Source organism: Myotis lucifugus, unplaced genomic scaffold, assembly GCF_000147115.1.
Source record: "Myotis lucifugus unplaced genomic scaffold, Myoluc2.0 scaffold_35, whole genome shotgun sequence".
Classification (NCBI taxonomy): Eukaryota; Metazoa; Chordata; class Mammalia; order Chiroptera; family Vespertilionidae; genus Myotis; species Myotis lucifugus.
The window spans coordinates 7443034-7465545 of NW_005871083.1; the positions used below are offsets into that span (position 1 = coordinate 7443034).

Genomic DNA, 22512 nt, shown 5'->3' on the forward strand with positions numbered 1-22512 from the left:
AGTCACAGGCTCCACTGTTATCTCTGTACTCATGAGAAAAGCACCCAGTTTTCCAATAACTAAAGAAACCAGAAGTGAATCCTCAGGTGTGGTTGGTGTTCCTTTTGAAGATTTGAAGGAGAAACTTCCGAGGAAATAAGAACATTGGCACCTGAGTGGAATTAGCTGGACCTGTGGGCATGTTTGTTGACCCAGGCACAGCCTTCTGCATTTTCTCGACCAGCAGTGCCAGTGGAAATATAAGGCCAGCCCCAAATGTAATTTTAAATGTCCTAAGAGGCACATCTTTTAAATTTAAAAATGGTTAAATTAATGTTGATAATATAGATTTAAAAATATATCTCATTTAACCCAATATATACAAAATATCATGTTAATATGTCATCCATGTGACAAATTACATTTTTAAATGTTAAGTTTTGGAAATCTAGTATTTAGTTTGCACTGAGAGCACAATTTCAAGTGAGATGATAAACTCTCATCAGAAACACTCAATCTATATTTAGGTTGAAAAAGTAGATTTACATACATTCAAGTTGTTCCACACATGCTTGAGCTTTTTAATAACTGAATCAAGTATTGGTTTTTAAATACAACTTTACATTAAATTAAACTTAACATTGACTTCTTCCATTGTCACCACATTTCAAAGGCAAGTAGCTGGACAGGCAGCCAGGGGATGGTCCCACCCCAGGAGAAGGGGAGCTCCGATGGCTGGGGTCTTGATTGGGAGCTATAATGAAAGGTCGTGTTTTTACCATTTTAATTGGTTTTTGCATTTGGAGTGGTACGGACACACTCTCTTTTAGAAACATCTCCTTGGCATGGGTCTACAGTAATAGTCGTACTGATCATTGTAATGATATTCACAGTGGCAGTGAGAGATGAGAACTAAACTCAAGGTCACCCATCAACATGGCCAACCTGAGTTTTTAAATCTGCCTCCAACTGGTTTGTTCCTTTAATTTCACGCTGTGGAGAGAGGACGTCACTATTGTAACTATACCAGTTGTTAAAGCACTAAAATAATTCCATATTCGTTTACATAGTGACTGGGCTTTCAAATGCCCTTTTCCTTCCCAGCCACCCTGGGACTGCAGGGGCCATGCCTGGCCCAACAGGCCCATTCAGGGCTCCGCGCAAAGGCCATGGCCAGCATCCATTCTGTTGAGGTGGTGCCCACGCTTTCCCTGTTACAAAATATTTATACTTTCAAATATCAACCTGACTCTCCTGTTCCCCTATAACTAAGTCAATATCAGGCAAAGAGACCTGATTTGACCACTTATTTTGTGCTACATTAAAGTTCATGTTGATGAAACAGAGTATAAGACATGGGCAGTATTCTACAGGATATACATTTCTAATTTTATTTAGAAAGTAATATATAAAGTGTTACGAATTCAGATGCAAAGAATGATTCCTATTTCTGCAGTTTTTAAACACTAAGATAAAATGAACACTTTCTGTTTTTAAAGACTACGCTCACAAAATTGATTTTTCTTGACCCCCTAGAATTGTATCTTTTCTTTTACTCCTTAGAGCATTTTCATTTATTGAATCCATCCATCCACCCACCTATCCATCCATCCACCCACCTATCCATCCAAACTTCTGTTGAATGAATCTTTTTCTTTTTACTTACTAGACGAAGACTTCATTTTCTTTTATTTTTTTAATTTAAATTTTTATTGTTGGAGTATTACATATGTCTCCCCCCCCCACCATTGACCATTTCTAGGCCCCCCCCCCCCAGGTCTTCACCACTTTATTGTCTGTGTCCATGGGTTATGCATACAAGTGAATGAATCGCTCTTGACCACAAACTTGGTGCAGAGCCTCAGGACAGGCACTGATGGCATCGTAGATGAGTGAGGTGTTGGTTACAGAGTCCTTCTCCTCCCCTGGTTTAGATGTCTGCCTATCTCTGTACTACCAAATGCTCTGTACTGATATCCCTTCCAAATGCTCTTCTGTTCATTGTAGATGCCCCCAAGCCTCCCACAGGGGACACCTATCTCAGGTTTGATGAATATGGGAGCACAGGGAGACCCAGAAGATCAGCTGGGAAGTCACAAAAGGGCCTAAACGTGGAAACCCTGGTGGTAGCAGACAAGAAAATGGTGGAAAAACATGGCAAGGCGAACGTCACCACGTACATCCTCACAGTCATGAACATGGTAAGGGGGGCTGTCGGGACTCCAGCCCTCCTGGCTCTCTGCAACAGCTAGGAAGCAGAGAATCCCCGCTATGGGTCGACTAGGGGATGCAGCCGTGTGTTTTTCTTGAGAGGAAAAAAAAGTGTTGAAATTGGCTTCATTGTACATATGTTTGGTAAAACTAAAGCCTTTATCCCTATAAATATTACTAATTGGTTTCCCACCACCTCAGTTCTGGAAACTTTCAGATTTTGTTTTTGACTTTGCATGTTCCAACAGGTTTCCAGCCTATTTAAAGACGGGACCATTGGAAGTGATATAAACATTGTTGTGGTGAGCCTCATTCTTCTGGAACAAGAACCTGTAAGTGGCAAACTTCATTTATTTCTTCACTCAGGATACACTTATTAAGTATCTGCTATGTGCCAATCTTGTACTTACTGGTCATTAGAAATTTGAATTTGAAACTATGCTGATCCTACTCTCAAGGAAAGTATAGTCTAATAGGGTCGTACAGTCAAATAACTAAAACATCACAAAATAATTATCTGCATATATATGTAATATATATGCATATATATGACACAAAATATGATTAAATATGCATATATAATATGAATACAAATGTAAAATATAAATTTTACATTATATACAAAAATATAAATATTACGCAGGCTTCATAAGGAGGGTGCATTTGGTAATAGATTTAAGGGTAAATTGGATTTTGCAAGTTGGATAGGCTGGGTAATAGCAGGTATATGCAAAAGGATATTTTGAAAATAAGTCATCAGAACATTTTTGTAGTAAACCTACTGTCTCCGCAGCACCATCTTGGGTACTATAGAGAATAAACAAGGAATATGCAGCTGCCCTGATTGATTACAGTGAGGTACAAGGGAAAGGCATGGGGTAAATTATACAATCAGAACACATAATCAAGTGTTAAATGGCACGACACTCAGTGCTTAGTAGTATTTTGATGTTCAAGCTGTATTTTTCTCAGTTGGGGATTACCAATTAAACAGACTATTTTTAAAGTCTCCTGTGGCTTTTTATCTTTATCTATAGCCCCAATAATGAACATGGAGGACAGGGAGTCAGAGACAAAAGGAAAATAAATCTAATTGCCCAGGTGTGTAGAGCTACAGAGGTTAACAACTTGTCAAATGATTCTTGGAATTTTAGGAAGGAAGAAATGGTGTGTGCTGTTTCAGAGACACTTTTGTCTTTAACCTTCCACTTACACCTTCCTCAAGGACATTGAAGCCCCAGCATCCTAATTCACTCAGAATTGAATATCTATAAGAACCCTCAACGTGACTCAAGTCAATAATTTAAACAAACATTTCAATTAAAAATTATTATTTTTTAAAAATACGTTTTTATTGACTTTTAGAGAGAGAGGAAGAGAGATAAAGAGATAAAAACATCCATAGGCTGCCTCCTGCGCACTCCCTACTGGGGATCGAGGCTGAAACCGGGCATATGCCCTCACCAGGAACCTAACCAGCAACCTCTTGGTTCATGGGTCAATGCTCAACCACTGAGCCACGCCAGCCAGGCAAAAAAAAGTATTTTAAGGGTAGATTCTATCTTACCCTTTAGAACCTTATAATTGTTTTTTTATAATTGTTTCTGCATTTTTTCAATGAGCTTTCATTTGACTGATTGGTTGGTTGGTTGATTGATTGATTGACTGATTGGTTGATTGATGGTAACCTCTGATATGCCAAGCCCTTTCTTGGAAATGTTGATATAGGAGTAACTGAGCTATACTCAACTACATTTCTCATGCTCTATTGAGGAGGCATTGAACTTTATCACCATTAATTTACAATTATATTCTAAAAGTTATAATACTTTTGTAAAGGTGGAACCAGCAAGAGATGAACAAGGATGTTGCTAACCAATGTCAGGTTCCTTGTTGTAGAAATATAATTGACCATAAACTACACTACTGAAACTCTGTAGTTACTTTAAATATTGTGAGCATTTACCTGAAGTAGATTTTAGGCGTTTTTCTTCTTTCTTTTTTTTTTTTAACCAATTGTCACCAACCTTAGCTCAAGTTTTTTCCTCTACTGACCTTTCTCCCTAGAAACATTCTGTTTCTGTGTTTGCCTGTAGAAATGGAATGATTCAACGTTCTCATCTCTGTGACAAATTCACACTCTGATTTGTGTGGGTTTCCCATAGGGAGGATTATTGATCAACCATCATGCAGACCAGTCTTTGAATAGTTTTTGTCAGTGGCAGTCTGCCCTCATTGGAAAGAATGGCAAGAGGCATGACCATGCCATCTTACTCACGGGATTTGACATTTGTTCCTGGAAGAATGAACCATGTGACACTTTAGGTATGGTATGAACAGATGCTTCCCACACACCCCTGGTAGCTGAAAACACAGTATGGAATCTTTCTATTGGGTGGGTGGCCCTTATGATCATTAATAAGGAGACCTCATACTTAAATGGTGGAGTGTCCTCACCATACCCTCTTGTGAGTATTGTTCTATTTAACTGAGCTCAGTCCAGAAGGGGGAGCCCACTTCCTTTATTCCTTTCTGTGTTTTTCTTTTTAACTCTGTGGAGGCTCATTGAGGCATGAGATGAATTATTTAACTAGAGAAGCCGTGGTTTATTCCATAAGCATCATGACTGCAGAGCTGGGGGCTGAAGAGAATGTGATTGGTCTCCATGGTACTGAACTGTGCTCCTTGGTAGCAGTGTGTCCTTTAGGAAGTTAGTTGAGCTTTGAAGGACTCAGCCCTCCTATATTTGTACAAGACAGTGAGTGAGCACTAAAGCTTCTACATCTGTACTGTGTTTTCTAGTGTATTCTATTGCATATCGTAGGGATTCAACAATTTGTTTAATGAATTGATGGTCATCTAGATCAATATTGATGGTGATGGTGGTGGTGGCGATGGTGCCATCCACGATGCATGCCTGTGCATTAGGTCCCCGGTGATCTCACACCCTGACTGTAAGGTGGGCGCAGTCCATTCACAAGTGTGCGTTTAACACTAACTGGGTACGTAGCCCTGCTCTACTGGTTATGAGGACTCAAAACTTGGGAGAAACCAAAATCGTGTAGTTTAAGATACAATCAAGGACTGGCTGGAATGATTTTATAACTGTCCTCAGAAGGAACTAGTTTTTGGAAACAGGAATACTTATCACATTATAGTGAACAGGAGAAAAATGAATTTAATCTATTCACATTGTTTAGGCATTTTCATGTTATATGCTTTAGAAATAGACCAGAATGTGTGTTCTCTTAGAAAACAAATCTTGAGCTTTGATGCTAATACTACTCTTAAGTGAGCATTTTGCATAAACTTAGATAAGGCATATAAATGTTCTGTGACTTACTGTCCTATATATAAAATGAGAATTACAATATTCAACTTCAAAGTGTTGTTAGGAGGATCAATTGATGATAATATCTTTAGAAGAAAGAAAATATTAAACACTACATTTAATATCTTTAGAAGAAAGAAAATATTAAACACTACATTCACGTGTTTGGACAGGAGAGAGAACCATATACCTTTAGTGAAAACAAACCCCACAAAAACAAACAAAACCCCCCCACAAATTAATGAATTCATTAAACTAAAACTATGCAGAACATTTGGAGCACATAAGGAATGATGAGGTATCTGTATGGTGTGTTCCCTTTGGACTAACATTTGAAATTGATCTTTCAATAGGGTTTGCCCCCATCAGTGGAATGTGCAGTAAGTACCGAAGTTGTACCATCAATGAGGACACGGGGCTTGGTCTGGCCTTCACCATCGCTCATGAGTCAGGGCACAAGTAAGTGACTTTATATGGAAACGGTGATTCATTGACATTCCCCTAATGATTATTATTGATATAAGTCGAATACTTAGGATAAGTCTGTGTAAAGCTGAGAATACTGCCTGACTGGATGAAGGGCTCAATAAAGGCCGTTGTGGATGTTGCGCTTTTTAAACAACAGCATTTAGTAACCACATTACATTCTGCAAAAATCAACTTCAGGTTGTCTAATAAATCCTCTGGCAACTTAGGCATTTGTTTATATTCTTTCATGTTTTACTGAAGATACTTTGAGTTTATTATAATAAGGAAATAATGATGGAGACATGTAAATTCTCCAAAGTAATGGCATGTTAATTGTTTAAAAACTTTTGATGCATTTTCTAGATATTCTCTTAGTTGGCATCATTGCAGGCACTTGTGTGAGAATATAGTTAGGAATGAGGAATCAGAAACCTAAGAGAAATGAGATGGATGTATTTTACAAGGCATATGATCTAGTGTGGATACAATTCTACAGAGAATTTTTAAACATTATTTGAGCAACAGCATCTACATTGGGATAAGCATACTGCTTTGCAAAATGACTATTTCAAGGGCAAACTCTTTGGATGTATGAGTTTAAGCTTGTGTGTGTGTGTGTGTGTGTGTGTGTGTGTGTGTATGTGTGTATGTGTGCCTTATATTTGACATTTATATTGAGTGCTCATTTTCAGAACATCCAATTAATTTCTGACTTAAAAATAAAAGCAAATGTCATCTATTCCACAACTATAATTTATATTTGATATTTTGGTGTTAGTCTCTCATGAGCTAAATTTATTATCTCTAGGAAATTTGAATCTTGACCATACCGTTATCTAATAGTTTCCTAGAATTTTATGTATATACACAACTGCTTTCATAGCAAGATATGAATGAACCAATTTTACCATGAATGGCGGTGGTGCAAAAATGCCCATTAGGCACAAGACCCCTTTGTACAGAGCAGGAAATAAAATATCTGTGAATGTCAAATGTATATCTAAATTTGTTTCACCAACACGAAGTCCAAATTAACAGGTCTCTCACTTTTCAAAATACTGGCCATTAAAAACTTGACTCATTCTTGGTTATGAGTTAAAGTAACCAAAATTGAAATCCAACATTTTAGTAAGGAAAAACAAAGACATTCTCCAGATGGGGTGAGGAGAGAATGGTCAGAATTAGAAGAAAGAACAGATATAAAATAAAATATACATACTCACGTTCTAAAAAACATAGCCTTATAGGGGTAAATTTTGAAACAGACATTTCATGAGATTTTGATATGCCTTTTGACATGTGCTAAGGAAAATGTATATTATTCTCTAAAATGCTGTTAAATCAAAATAAATTAGAAAAGTTAACATTTTAAAGTTCAAAATTCAATTCAAACTTGATTTTATTATGTTCATAAAACTCCAGTGAAATGCTAATTTAATTACCATTTCCACTTTAAATAAAGACTTTCATCTCTCCTCACCCATTCCCATCTGTCTGAGTTTTACCCTTTCCTCTGGTTTTGATATATGAATTTCCTTCTGGTTTTGACTTTCACAAATACGTTTAGAAAGGAGTGTCTCCCAGACTAACTCCCTTAGTCTCCTGGTTCAGTATAAAAAAGAGTTGAATTGGGCAAAGCTGAGTAAGAGAAAATGCTTTCTCTGAGTATTTGTTGAAGAAAATAATACCTATTTGTAAAAAAAAAAACTATGTGAATCTGCCACCTATAAATAGTGGGGCATTCCCTGATCCTGTCATGGTGCCCAGCCACCTGGGGTTACCTGCCTGGTCAATTGAGAGGAATGTTAGAAAAATGGCTAGTTTTAGACATGAGTTACAGTGGAATCCCACTTATGGTTGTAACATAATTATCTATTTACATTACATTGTAATATGTTATCTGGTAGAGCAGGGGTGGGCAAACTTTTTGACTCGAGGGCCACAATGGGTTCTTAAACTGGACCGGAGGGCCGGAACAAAAGCATGGATGGAGTGTTTGTGTGAACTAACACAAATTCAAAGTAAACATCATTACATAAAAGGGTACGGTCTTTTTTTTTTTAGTTTTATTCATTTCAAACGGGCCGGATCCCAGCCCGCGGGCCGTAGTTTGCCCACGGCTGTGGTAGAGGCTACTTTCAAAGGATAACTACATAAATAAGATTATATCAGAAGAACGTGTTTATTTCCACAGGAATCCTATCTGCTTCATAAATATATGTTTTTTTCAGAGGCAAATTATGCTCCTTTAGATATTTTTGTTTTTCTTTATTTTTTTAATATATTTTTATTGATTTCAGAGAGGAAGGAAGAGAGAGAGAGAGATAGAAACATCAATGATGAGAGAGAACCATCAATCGGCTGCCCCCTGCTCGCCCCTTACTGGGGATCGAGCCCACAACCCAGGCATGTGCCCTTGACCAGAATCAAACCTGGGACCCTTCAATCCACAGGCTGGTGTTCTACTCACTGAGCCAAACCAGCTAGGGCCAAATTATGCTCCTTTAAATAATTAGGTTAAGAACAATCTAAGTTAATGATAAAGTTGATATCTGTCTATTATCTGCCTCTCTAGAAGAACCACAAAAAGCTTCCTGGTGAACTGAGTTTTTTAGAGATGATTAAAGACAGTTATTCTCCTATCCTCTACCACTTTAATATGGCCTGAAGTAAGCGCTTTGTGGTGTGTGTATTACACATGGGTTTGTACATCACTGTCACATTTATTCTCCCAGTCAGGAGATTTAGGAACCATGTAGGTGTGATGTGCATGATTTATAGGGAGTAAACCACCTAAAATTATTTTTACTCTGTAATTGCTAGAACCTTCTGTGTAAAATGGGACAAATCAAAGTTTTCTCATAAAATGCACTCAAAAGAAGTCTTTTATATGCCTTCAATGGACGGGTTCAACCACTAATTTGTAAAGAAGTTTATGATTTAATTATGACCAGAGTTTGCGATTTCAGCTAATAAATGGGTCACCATTACAAGTTTGTGTCACACTAGCTGCATGCATAAACAGCTCACAGCTTTCTATCAGCTTCTCTCTGTACCTACCTCCTACTCACACTAAACTTTCTTACCACAGTTCCACGGTTGGTGGCAAGAAATTTTGCTATTTGAATAAAAAATAATTTGACTCCCTCTTCACTTCAGTTTAGCTTAAAAAATCTTGACCAAAAAATTTTCCCCCTTAAAATACGTAGCAGGCATACCATTCTTTGATTTTTTTGCAGCCAAGACATACTATAACAAAACTGTCAGCATTCTTTAAAATTTTCTCCATGAATTTCACAACACTTTATGTAGTAATTCATTTTTGTGTTTCCATTTTCTTATAATCTTTTCTTTTGAAATATATTTTTATTGATTTCAGAGGGGAAGGAAGAGGGAGAGAGAGAGAGAAATGTCAGTGATGAGAGAGAATCATTGGTCGGCTACCTCCTGCACTCCCCACACTGGGGATCGAGCCCACAACACGGGCGTGTGCCTTGACCAGGAATTGAACTATGACCTCCTAGTTTATAGGTTGGTGCTCAACACTGAGTAATACGGGGCTGGGCTTTTCTTACAACCTTGATCACTTTCTCTCCCTTGGGCTCCTTGATTCTTAGGGCACCATTTTTCTCCGATGATTATAATCAGGGAAGTGGTTGTTCACAGAAGGCTTTGTTGTTTGCTTCAGCTTCGGCATGGTTCACGATGGAGAAGGCAACCCCTGCAGGAAGGCTGAAGGCAATATCATGTCTCCCACACTGACCGGAAACAATGGGGTATTTTCATGGTCTTCATGCAGCCGGCAATATCTCAAGAAATTCCTTAGGTAAGACAGGCCCAAGCAGGGCTGCTCCCAGGTTTGGAGCGGTGCCAACGCACAGTGTTCAAGAAGTGTGACAACAAATGTGCAGTGGGAATATCTTCTGACCCCCCAATGAACAGAAAGGCTGACACATTCCGATGACGATGATGGTGGTGGTGGTGATGATGATGATATTGTCATTGTTGAAAAAACAGATTAAAGGCCTAATACTGTGCTATATGCTCTCCACACGGTGCCTCATTCAATCCTCACAGCAATCCTATTATTTCCTCATTCTAGAGCTGAGGAAATGGAGGATAATTGTGTTGCCTAAGGTTCTGCACCTGCTAAGTTACAGACATAAGACCCACACTTACGTCTAATAGGAATCCAAGATCTGGGCTTATAACTATTTCTTCTTATGACCTCCAGAGATTGCTAGATGTATGGGCTTTTCACTGTGACTAATTATTTTGATCTGATTAATCAATTTGATTGTAAGAGTATTAAAAAACACTAAAATGGTGTGCACGATATTAATGAATGGAGATTGCCTTGATTGTCTATTTTGTTTGGAATGGTTGAGAGCTAGTTCTATGTCCAAACGATATCCAAAGGGGATGATAGCTATGTAAAATTTATTTTATAACTAAGAACTCTTATATTACATTAATAAAGTGTGAATTACAAAGGTAGCACTACTTGATTCATATTAAATGATGAACCCAAAGTTGAAACTCTCTGAAGTTTCCTTTAATTTTATTTAGCAATAATATATATGTGACTATTTGACCATTGTAACAGCACTATATAGTTATATGCATGTAGCTATATCTTATTAATCTATGTTGACTCTAAGAACTCTCAGGTTCTAATCCCATCTCCCTTTGACCAGATGTTAGGGAAACTAAACATTTCTTTGGGAACTGATATTGATGCAGTAGTCTCCCCTTCTCTGTGGTTTTAGATACGTATGTTCAATCATAGTCCAAAAATAATAAATGGAAAATTCCATAAATAAACAAATTAGAAGTTTTAAATTGCTCCTCATTCTGAGTAATGTGATGGAATCCACTCCCTCCCACTCGGGATGTGAATCGTCCCTTTGTCCAGCATTTCACACCGTATACACTACCTACCCCTTCATCATTTAGTAGCTGTCTTAGTCATCATCAGCTATCAGAGAATGTGAGAGTTCACATTCACATAACTTTTATTACAAAATATTGTTATAGATGTTCTATTTTGATTACTAGTTATTGTTAATCTCTATGGTGCCTACTGTATAAACTTTAACATATGTACATATGTATAGGAAAAAGCATAGTATACATGTACTGGTATAGGGTTCAGTACTATCCACGGTGTCAGGCATCCACTGGGGGTCTTGGAACACATCTCGAAGAAACGGGGGGACTACCACACTTTTTTTTTACCTGTACCACTGCATATTATTTACAAATGTTTATAGGTTTAGCAATATATACAGCACAGGCAAAGCTGATTAAATGTTGATGTCTAACAAATGCCGTCCCAAAAGATAGCGAGAAATTGACAAACCTTTTGCTCACAATAAGCTTTGTCACATAGATTTTCTTTTTAGTCTTAAGTCTATGATTTGGTGCCTGAAATTATCTTTTCTACCTCATGTGAGAATACATATTATACATCAAGGTCAACTTAATATACGGGGGGGGGGGGCAAAAGAAAGTTTATAGTTGTTTGTATGAAAAGTAATACAATAATTAATAATAATACAAGAATAAACTCTGTTTTGGGTATTCACAACTATAACCTACTTTTGCCCCACCCTGTAGATAGAATTTCCATTATCTGTGTGAAACAGTTAAATGCTTTTGGATGATAATAACGGCAGCAGCTGCTAACTTTGAACACTTAACTTTGCTGTGTTAGCGCTTTCCTTTTTCTTGTTTGATCTGTGGGACGATGTTTATGGGAGTCCTGTCATAAAGGAGATGTCTAAGAGTTGCATGGCTGACCAGGACCCCCATCTGTCTAACTCCAAGGTCACACTTAGCCACCATGCTGTTTCCCTCTCATTGATATCATAGTTTCATTAAGTCAATGGAGATAAGGTGATTTCTAAGAATAACCATGCCATCAAGACAGCTCGTCCCAGTTAAACATGCCTCAGGGACATTGCTCTGCCTTATGCCCATGTGTCCTTTCTCCTGATTTCTTTCAAAAACCTGATTCACTTTTTACTTGTAAATATCATCTGAGGTAAAATACATCTTTGATTACTTCCCCATTATCTATAAAAAATATATCATCACTTTAAACTCCATGAACATGAGCACTCTCTGTGTGTCTAGTTTACTCTGCTCCCTTAATGTTTAGCCTATGCTGTCCACAGAGTAGGCACACAATAAAAATCTGTTCAATATTATTGAGCAAGACTGTTGGGGAAGGCTTTTAATATGTTGACCTTGCCCATCTCTTCTCAGGCCAGGCCAGGTCACTTGGATGGCTATAACTTCAGTACCACATGAAACCCTTTATGACTGTATAAATTTCATCTTAAACAGGATAAAACTCACTATTTGGAATAAATACGCCTTTCAACCTTAAGCACATACCTATTTCTTTAGCCATGTTATATTTTTCTCTGCACGAATGCATTCAGAGGTGCATGATTTGAAATTGCGGATCACAGATAAACAAGGTCATTAACAAGGCCCTGTTGTCCCTGCAGTACACCTCAGGCCGGGTGTCTGGTGGATGAGCCCAAGCAAACAGGACAGTATAAATATCCGGACAAACTCCCAGGACAGATTTATGATGCCGACACACAGTGCAAGTGGCAATTTGGAGCAAAAGCCAAGTTATGCAGCCTTGGCTTTGTGAAGGTATGTTTGCTTGTGATTTGAAACTTACATTAAGATCCTGCCATGCGTCTGTGTACCTAACCGAAGTATAAACATTTAGTTTGCTAAGGCCAAGGGTTGGAGTCTGGGTTATCTCGAAGATGTCAGTTGTTTGGCATGAAAATTAAGTGGCAATTTTACCATCAATGAATTATCCAGCCTTATCCCCCATAGACCATGCCTGGTTTTAATACCATCTGACTGCATCCTTGAAAGAACATTCCTCTGCTGTAGACGGAGATTTTTATCTCAAGTAGTAAATCTGGGTACCATAGCTTTTACCTACAGCTCATCTCTGTTTTCGGTATCATCATGTTCACATTCCCTTTTAATATGATATGTTTGAAATAATCACCACCCAAAATACCTACATGTGCCTTTCATATTATGCAAAAACTCTTGATGGCAGCCAACTCTTTTTGATATGTAAACATTCAAGGTGTATCTTGAGCAATCTTAATATGTTTGTGTCAAGCCTTTCATTCATCATTTGTGAGAAAGATAGATGGGAAAAGCAAAAAAGAGGATGTACAAATGGAGGAACATTGTTCTAATTGGTCAAAAACTACAGCACTGACAACCTCAACATCACTAAAAAGTAGATTCTCTTTTAAGTTGGTATATCCCTAGTACCACAAGAGAAACATGGAAATCCTGGGTGTGGATGCAGGGAAATTATGGAATTTTAAAGCTAATTTTCCCTCCTCTGTTCCTACTCTTTTTCTTTCTATTGCTCCTCTTTTCTTCTTCCTCTTTCTCCACCCACCACCACCATCACCACCACCATTCTTACTATCATTACCATCAATACCACCGGCACCATCATTACCAATAGCACCACCACTAAGTTCAGTTCTAGGAAATAATAACCATTAAATCACAGTTTTGATATGGGATTACATATTTTTCTAATACAATTTAAATGTATCACTATTAGAGAAGTTTTATACATACATCATTCACAATTTTTTGGTGTGTTCTCCATGATACATGAACCTATATGATATGTATAAATTAATACACTTACAACTATTTCAAATTACATATTAAGTTGATGCATTTGGCAGAGTAAATAGCCATTCCCTTTGTTGAAACTGTTTGCTAACTTTGTCTCCTGGTCACTTCATTCTTAGTGGATTCACTAGCTTATCATTAATCAAATGTATATAAAGCACTTACTCTTCAGTAAATGCACAATTGGTAATGAGTTAGATTGTCTTTAGTAATATGAAGGAAGTTTCTAAAATTACTATCATTCCTTTAGGATCATACATTCAGCAAACATTTGTGGGTGCCTGTTCTGTGTCAGACAGTGTGCAGGGCTTAAACAACCATTCTTAAATCCTAGACCTTTTTTTTTCTGAAAACACACCATGCTTTTGAAAGATAGCATCTAAGTGTGATGGTCTTTCTGAGGAAGCAGAGCAAAGGGAAATGGAAATTCCAGACTAAAGGATGGAATAAAATTAGGAAAGGCACAGAGATAGGAGTGCCTGGCGGGGTAGGGAGATTTAACTAAGAAAGAGATCATTGACGATGACTATGGGGTAAGGTAGAGAAGGTAGGGTTGGTAGGTGGGTCCTGAATGTGGAATATTTCTCCCCCCGCCGCTGACGTTTTGGTATTATTCCCAAACCTACTTATAACTTGGACCATGGCTGTGTCTCTGAGGATCATGAGGAGGTGTCAGGAGGAGGGGTTTCAGAACAGCGGTCTCCTGTTCATCCTGTTGATCTCAACAGGTCAGACCAGCTCCAGCAACACAAGAACAGGATGATGTTTCTGTTCAGGGTCTTCACTGTCCTATTATTATGTTCCTTTTCTGACCTTTTCTCCTTGCTGCCTATTTTTTCCCTCAATACCTCCTAGAAAGGCAGCTTTGCATAGTGTTTAGAAGCAACAGAAAAAGGAAGAAAAATAAGATATCATTTTCAAAGTGTCCTCACCAACCAGGAGATGCAGTAGATTAGCATCACCTAGAACAGTGATGGCGAACCTATGACACGCGTGTCAGAGGTGACACGCGAACTCATTTTTTTGGTTGATTTTTCTTTGTTAAATGGCATTTAAACATATAAAATAAATATCAAAAATATAAATCTTTGTTTTACTATGGTTGCAAATATCAAAAAATTTCTATAGGTGACACGGCACCAGAGTTAAGTTAGGGTTTTTCAAAATGCTGACACGCCGAGCTCAAAAGGTTCGCCATCACTGACCTAGAACTTGGCAGAAATGCAAATGCTCAGGTCTCATCCAGGCCCAGAAAATAAGAAACTTTGGGGTAAGGCCTGGCAGTCTATGTTTGAACATGGGCTCTAAGTGAGTCAGATGCAGGCTCAAGGTGGGGGGAAGCGGGGGGAGAGCTACTGAATTAGATGATCTTAAACTTTAAACACACACACACACACTCTCATCCACTGGCCTTTGGCATTAGGTAGACTTGAGTCTAAAGCCTTTGAAATACAACTGGAGAACATGGCCAAGGAGTGACAGGACAGAATGTATGGCATTGAGACTCTTCTCAAAAGTCACACCCAGGCAACAGGAGACCTCGTAGTCTCTGTGGTTATTTCTCTTTCCCTTAAATTATGACTTAAGTCTAGGGAATTATAGATAAGGAAAAGTGAGTTGAATATACTGGGGAAAAAAGAGGGAAGAATGAGCAAAAAAGTGCAAACTCTCATTTCTGCTTACTTTGAAAGGGAGCTTTCTCAGAGGACCCCACGGCCGTCAGAGCATGTAGTCGGCTGTAATTACGTTTGACTTCTGTGCTTCACCACAAAAGAAATAACATGTTCGTGCAGCTGCCTGACTTCGCTCTGGAATCCCTGTGTTTTTGTGTTTGGCTTTATTTTCCTGGTCTTCTCGGGCTGCCCCCTTCCCTTCGCCCTGTGGCTTGGCGTTGGCGGTGGAATCTGGGCCTCTGCTTCTGTCTGCCCTGGGTCATCTCGGTGGCTGCCACATAGGCGCTGGGAGTGTGTGTGTGTTACGGCTGTCCCCTGGCTGTAAGAAGGAAAACAATTTAATCCTGAAAGCCTTTCTCACTGTGGCTTTCACAGTTTCAATGGTCACATCCAATTCTTCCATTTTTTTATTATCTTGTTTTTTATGGCTTTAAAAATATATTTTTATTGATTTCAGAGAGGAAGGGAGAAGGAGCAAGAGATAGAAAAACATCAATGATGAGAGAGAATCATTGATCGGCTGCTTCCTGCATGCCCCCCACTGGGGATGGAGACCGCAACCTGGGCACGTGCCCTGACCGGGAATCGAACCTCGACCTCTTGGTTCATTGGTCAACGCTCAACCACTGAGCCACGCCAGCCTGGCCATTCTTTCATTTTGCTGTAGACTGTTCTTTTCCCACATCAACTTGTCGCCCTCGGGCCCAGCATCACACGATATGGTGGTGCACAGAGATGAGGAACCTGATTCACGGTGCTGGGAGGCTGCCCTATGCTTTCTCCTAATGTCAATGGCAGGTCCATTTCCATGGGAACATGTTGTGTCTTTTGAGCTGTTTGGGGGTTTGGAAGTGGCATGTGTGGCACATGTCGGGCTGCTGGTGGCAGCGGTGTTTCCAAGCGGTGTCCTGAATAGCCTGCCCATCTCTCTGGGGGAGGGGGGGTAGGATTTTATGGTCTGCAATAGCACACTCACTGCACACATCTTCACTTCCCCTGTGTTTTCTTTTCTCCGTCCTGTGGAAAACTATTTTGTGAAATATTTCTAAGTATGTCCTTGCTATATGTTCTAACCGTGAAATCCATATTAACCCAAATGCTCGGGGAATTGGGTGCCTGGTTAATTGAATTTTCAGGGCTACGACAAGTGACCACAAAAACGATTTTGTTTCCAACCTGGTGGTTGATATTTCCCCCAAAAGGAATGTGTTCACACTTCTACCTTAGTTAATAGAATGTAGCAAATAAAATGAAATCACTTTGGCGTTTTGTGATTTTTGACATTTTATTAGCGACGTCGTTCCAAAGAGCAGCTTCAACTGTGTGAGCTGGAAGGAGTCTGGTTCAGTTCCCTTTCTTTATCGTCAGGCAGTGGAGGCCTGGAGAAGGGAGAGCTTTCTACCATCCATTGATGGTAAATCCCGGTCCAGAGCAGTGATCAAGGGCCTGCATTGGAATCAGGCCATTTGGGGTCCTGCCTTTGCCACTTACCAGCTGTGTGACATCATGGCTTTGAACGTATCAGTAGCTTTCTCAGTTTCCTCATCCAAATGAGTTTTTATAATGAACTGGTTTAGTGTCTTCCACTAAAAGGCATTAAGATTCGTTTCCTATGGCTGTCACAATAAATTCCCATAATCGTAGTGAGTTAAAACAACACACGTTTATTTCCTTACAGACCTGGAGGCAGGCATATGACGTGAGTCTCACTCGGCTAAGATCCGGTGTTGGCAGGGCTGTGTTCCTTCTGGAGGCTCTAGAGCAGTGATGGCGAACCTTTTGAGCTCGGCGTGTCAGCATTTTGAAAAACCCTAACTTAACTCTGGTGCCGTGTCACATATAGACATTTTTTGATATTTGCAACCATAGTAAAACAAAGACTTATATTTTTTGATATTTATTTTATATGTTTAAATGCCATTTAACAAAGAAAAATCTACCAAAAAATGAGTTCACGTGTCACCTCTGACACGCGTGTCATAGGTTCGCCATCACTGCTCTAGAAGAAAGCCACGTTCTTGCCTTCTCTAGCTTCAAGAGGCCTCCTACATTCCTTGGCTCATGGCCCCTTCCTCTATCATCAGAGCCAGCAGCATCCCCAAGTTTGCCTCCCACTCTCATCTCCCGGGTTCTCTTCTGTCTTCCTCTTCCCCATTGTATGGACCCTTGTGATTACCTTGTGCCCTTCTAGAAAATTCAAGATAGTCTCCCGATCTCAAGGTCAATGGATGAGCCGCCTTAATTCTCTGTAACGTTAATGCTTCTGTGGTATATAACCTCACATACTCAGTTTCCAGGGATTAGGAGGATGTGGTCATTGTTGGGGGGCTTTAGCCTGCCTACTACAGTATAGCATGGGGGTTTATGTATTTCATAGACCTACTGCGAGAATTAAACTGTCTAAATGCTTGACAATTACTATAAAGATAAAGAAGGTAATGACAGTGATCACTTACATCCTGTATCCTTGAGAAGAACCCTACAGGGGCACGTGCTAACATGATCAGAGGAAGAAACTGCGCTTACAAGCCTTCCAGAACACGTGCACAGGGCATGCAACCTGGAGTTTCCAGACAAGGATTGGAATCAGGCTTTAGTCCAGTCTTGGCCTCTTCTGCTTCACTGGTTGTTATATTGTTGTTTTGTTTCTGTTGTTATTAGAAACCAGACCTCTTAGCTTCCAGCCAAATGGTCTCTAAATTAACTACTGTTCACTCCCAGTCATTCCTAAACATACCTGAATTGGGGGGGGGGATAGTGTAGGGAATTCATCGGTTAGAACATACTACTGGTTACCTTGTTTCTACCAACTTCTCTTGCCTTCACTTTCTGGATAAAGTGTCATTTCAGCCACCTCTGAATATAATATGTGTACGAAAACTTTGGATTTTTTATTTTATTGAATCATCACCCTTACCAGTTCCTCCTTTCCTTTCAGGACATTTGCAAGTCACTTTGGTGCCATCGAGTGGGCCACAGGTGTGAGACGAAGTTTATGCCTGCAGCGGAAGGGACCGTTTGTGGCTTGAGTATGGTAAACTGCATACTTGTTAGTTTTTGTTCTAGAAACTTGATGGAGCCTAGAACCCAAACTCTTTGCGCTGCAACCTCAGAATAGAATGCCTCTCTGTGTGTATATTCTAACTTCTCATTAAATGAACCAGCATTAGCTAGCAGCTTATAAAACTCAATGCAAACGTAGCCCAGTTGGCTCGATTGTTTAAGATTTTGTTGTTGTTGCTTTTTGCCTTTATTTTTTATTTTCAGCTGGAGGTTTGGGTCAAAATATTTCTCTTTCAATGAGCTGGTAGGTTTCATTGCATATTCTTTGTCTTTTAAACTTGATTCGGCATAGAAAGGCCTCAGGGAGCAGATAGCCCTTTGATAGCAAAGAAAAGATGGCCCCTCCATACAAGGCCTCTATTAAGCACTTCCCAGGACCAGCGTGGAGCCTGTGATAAGGCCAATCGAGGCCCATCACATAGTGACTTCTGCGGAAGGGTAAGCTGTGTCTCCATCCATGTTGTACCAGAAAGTTCTTTTTGCTTGGCCCTGTCTTCAACCCTAAGAACCACTTTCATTGTGGAAGATTATGGGCGATTTTTGTGTTTTGAGTGAAGAACTCTCGCATATTAGTTTCTATTTTTCTTCCCCTGTCCCAGTAGAATCTGGAGGGAGAGGTACACTTGAAGTTCAGTAAATGCTCCAGATTTGGGGCGTTCCTTTGAAAGGCCGAGATAAGGGAGCAATGACTGATGAAAGAGCATATGAGGTTACAGGATGTTTATCTCTGCTTTTGGCTCTCTCGAGGCAGCACAAGCCTGCATATAAAAGAATTGGTCCTTGAAAGTGAATTCAATGCCACAATAATTTCCTGACTACTAGCTATCAGAGACAGAAAGCTCTGGGGATACACCGATGAGTAAAACTCAGTTTTATCTCTTCAAAAATTTAGTTTAGTGGGGAGACCTGTGCAGAAGCCAACAACTCTAGCTTTCTTTATAAGCACACTTTCTTTAAGCACAGAATTGCTAGTGAGGCCCATCTGAATGGGAGAGGAAGCTTGCTTGTGATTGGTGTGCTCTTAGAATCAATGACAATGAGTGGGTGCACCAAGGCGGATGCTGGATTTGAATTGAAGTTCTTCAGTCAGATGAGAGAGAGACTTTTAGTGACAGAGTAACAATAAAGGCAAGGATAGACACACCTGAAAATAGATGTGTCAGAAAAGGCTTTCTGATATTAGTTAAGTCATTTTTCTAATGTCTTCAAAGACTGGCAGTTTTTCACTTTTTTGTACTTTAAAGAAAATAGACATTTAAGAAGGCATTACATGGAATTTTTAATCAGATGCACCTGTCTTACGCAATCCCGATAAGGATTCTCATGAAAGCATGCACAAGAGTGGTTGGAATGACACAAAACCATGAATTAATTGAATGATTGAAAATACAGGTTCTGCTCAAGTTATTTGTATTGTTAAAGCATCAAAATTTAGAACTTCAGCTTGAAGATTAATAGATATTTTTGTCATTAAGAAAGCAACAGTATTAAATGTAAGAGGGATGTACAAGAAAATACTGATATAATAAATGAGGAAAATAGTGCATAATGGCATAGGTTAAGGTTTGTTACATACATATATCCGGGATCTAGTTCCAGGGGACAAAAATGCCCCTGGATTAGACTTCAGCTAATATAACATGAGACACATCAAGCCAGGAGTTAGAAAACAGATGTCCTAACATTTTCCCCACCCACTATTTTGAAAGACCACACTATGGATCTATATACTGGAGGAAAGCCCTTAATTGTAAGGCCACCCTCTGTAGAAAGCATTCTGGTAAGTTTCACTCAGTATAATTCTTCCTCATTCATATTGATGGTTCTCTGAGTCTCCCTCCACTGGGGGAATGTAACTGACTATTTATTAGACTGTAAACTCCATGAGGCCAGAGCTGTGTCTTACTCATGCTTTATCTCAAGGGTCTTGCAGAGTAGCAGCTACTCCATGTTTTGTTTATTCCTCTGTAACTGGAACCCAACTGAATCCTTCCCCATCTTTCTCCAGTCCCGCCCTCGTCCTTCAGTGACAGCTTTACCATGAATGTTCAGTAAATGGGTGAGGATATGGAAGCCACATTCTTTTATCTAGATCTGTGTGCAAGGAAAGAAAGGTTTGTGCTTGTTGTCTATCAGTAAAGACGTTTGCCCAGCTATGGCCATTCTATTTGAAATTAGAAGCAGTGCTAGAAATACATCTGTTTGGATAGATACAGTTATATGTCTGTCTGTTTTACAGTCACATGGTATATGTACTAGTAGAATTTTATATATACATGTGGATTGTGCATGCATGGGTATATATTCTTGTATGTTCCTGACTCCTCTACTAAATGAAGAACCCGGAGGAGACTGTCAATACTACGATACTGGAATAAAAGACAGTTGAAATAATTGAAGGGTTGGAACAGAACTAAAAAACACATTTTCAAAATAGAAATTAGGTCAGAGTTCAGATACCTTGGTGGTATCAGAGTTCAGGAGTTCTGGCTGCTGAGCTGAAATCCAGTCTCAGCTAGTTGTGTAGCTACTTGGACAGATGTGTGATTCTGGGCAAGTTAGTATCTCTTTGCTGGAGTTCTCTCATCCAGAAAATAGTTATTAACCCCTAAGTACTTTGTGAGGATTACATTAGATACTGCATCTAAAGTCCCCCTCCGTCCCCTGCCTGCACCATTTGGGGGTACATAGAAGCCACTTAATGGTAGCTGCTGTTGTTGTTGGCTGTTTGTCATTGTTATTTTGTCTCAGCCACTGAGCTCTGTCCAGGAGGGCTCGGGGACTCTTAGTAGGGAAGATTCAGATTGGCGCTTATGGTCGATAGAATCCTCAAATGACCGATTGCTTCCTCCCCGACCCCAAAGTCCTCAACAGTGTTGTAGGCTTTCGTGCAAACCCTGAAACGGCAATTAATCCAAGGGAAAGCAACAGTATAAACAGAAGAATTAATCAGTTCGTGGCAAGAATTTGAAGACAGGAAGCAATATCTTGACCTAGACAAAGTGCACTAGCAAGACAATAAACAGCCACCAGCCAAATGGATCATGGAGGCAAAGTGAACATTTGAATGTCAAACCTCCTCATGATCCTGTAACCGAACCCCCACTCAGCAGAACCCGGCACAGGCCTGTGGGTCTGACTGCACAGGCTTTCGGAAAAGGGTGTGCTTACGCTAAGTCACGCAGAACTTGCTCCTGGTAAAAGCACCACAGGAGAGAAACCACCCCCAGAGGCTAACGCAACCCCCAAGGACAGAGAGGACCCGCAGCGCCTGGATTGTGTTACAGAGGAAAACTAAAAGGAAAGGTTAGGGCAGAAAACCGTTCTCGCCCTGGCGAGCACATCACTGACAAACGAAGACCCAGAGCTAAGTCATGAGAGACCCTCAGAGTTCCAAGTCATCCAGGGGTCTTAAGTCGGGACCTTTTATACACACAAAACGGTGTTATCTAAAAGCACAGTGGAAGCTATTCAGTTTTATTAAGACAAGTGCAGTTTTTAAGACCGCTATAGGTGGAATAAGCAGAAATGTTTGCATGGCTGTATCTGTTTTTATGATGAGATAACCATCAGAATGGTAAATTCTGTTAATGTCTTCAAAACTGGCTCTCCGTGAGCGCATGCGCCAAGCTGTTCTCTACACAGCGATGTCCCTAAAAGTCTAGGGAGGCTCTGTTGTCATTTCTCTGCTCTGACTCCCTTGGCTATTGGGGGTAGAGGGGGTGATCTGGTCTGAGCATTTCACCTCCACAGCTCACAAAGCTCGTGGGTGACAGATGGCCCTTCTCTCTAGACATCAGCTTTTCAATTTGTTTGGGGGTTTTTTAATGTTTTTTATTGATTTCAGAGAGGAAGGGAGAGGGAGAGATAGAAACATCAATGATGAGAGAGAATCATTGATCAGCTGCCTCCTGCACACCACCCCCCCCCCCACTAGGGATCGAGCCCGCAATCCGGGCATGCGCCCCAACAGGGAATCGAACCGTGACCTCTTGGTTCATAGGTTGACGCTCAACCACTGAGCCACACCGGCTGGGCAATGTCAGCTTTTCAAAATGCACATGGGAAATGCACACTAAGCCG

General features: G+C 39.9%; 1 protein-coding gene across 1 annotated transcript in view; it reads left to right on the forward strand.

Moving 5' to 3' along the window:
* ADAMTS18 (ADAM metallopeptidase with thrombospondin type 1 motif 18) overlaps nucleotides 1–22512 on the forward strand; it is a 124755-nt gene that overhangs the window by 60988 nt on the left and 41255 nt on the right. The window contains 7 exon segments of the mRNA XM_023752551.1: nucleotides 1987–2180; nucleotides 2439–2522; nucleotides 4356–4515; nucleotides 5875–5980; nucleotides 9678–9815; nucleotides 12508–12661; nucleotides 18305–18400. Coding sequence (XP_023608319.1) covers nucleotides 1987–2180; nucleotides 2439–2522; nucleotides 4356–4515; nucleotides 5875–5980; nucleotides 9678–9815; nucleotides 12508–12661; nucleotides 18305–18400 — 932 coding nt within the window.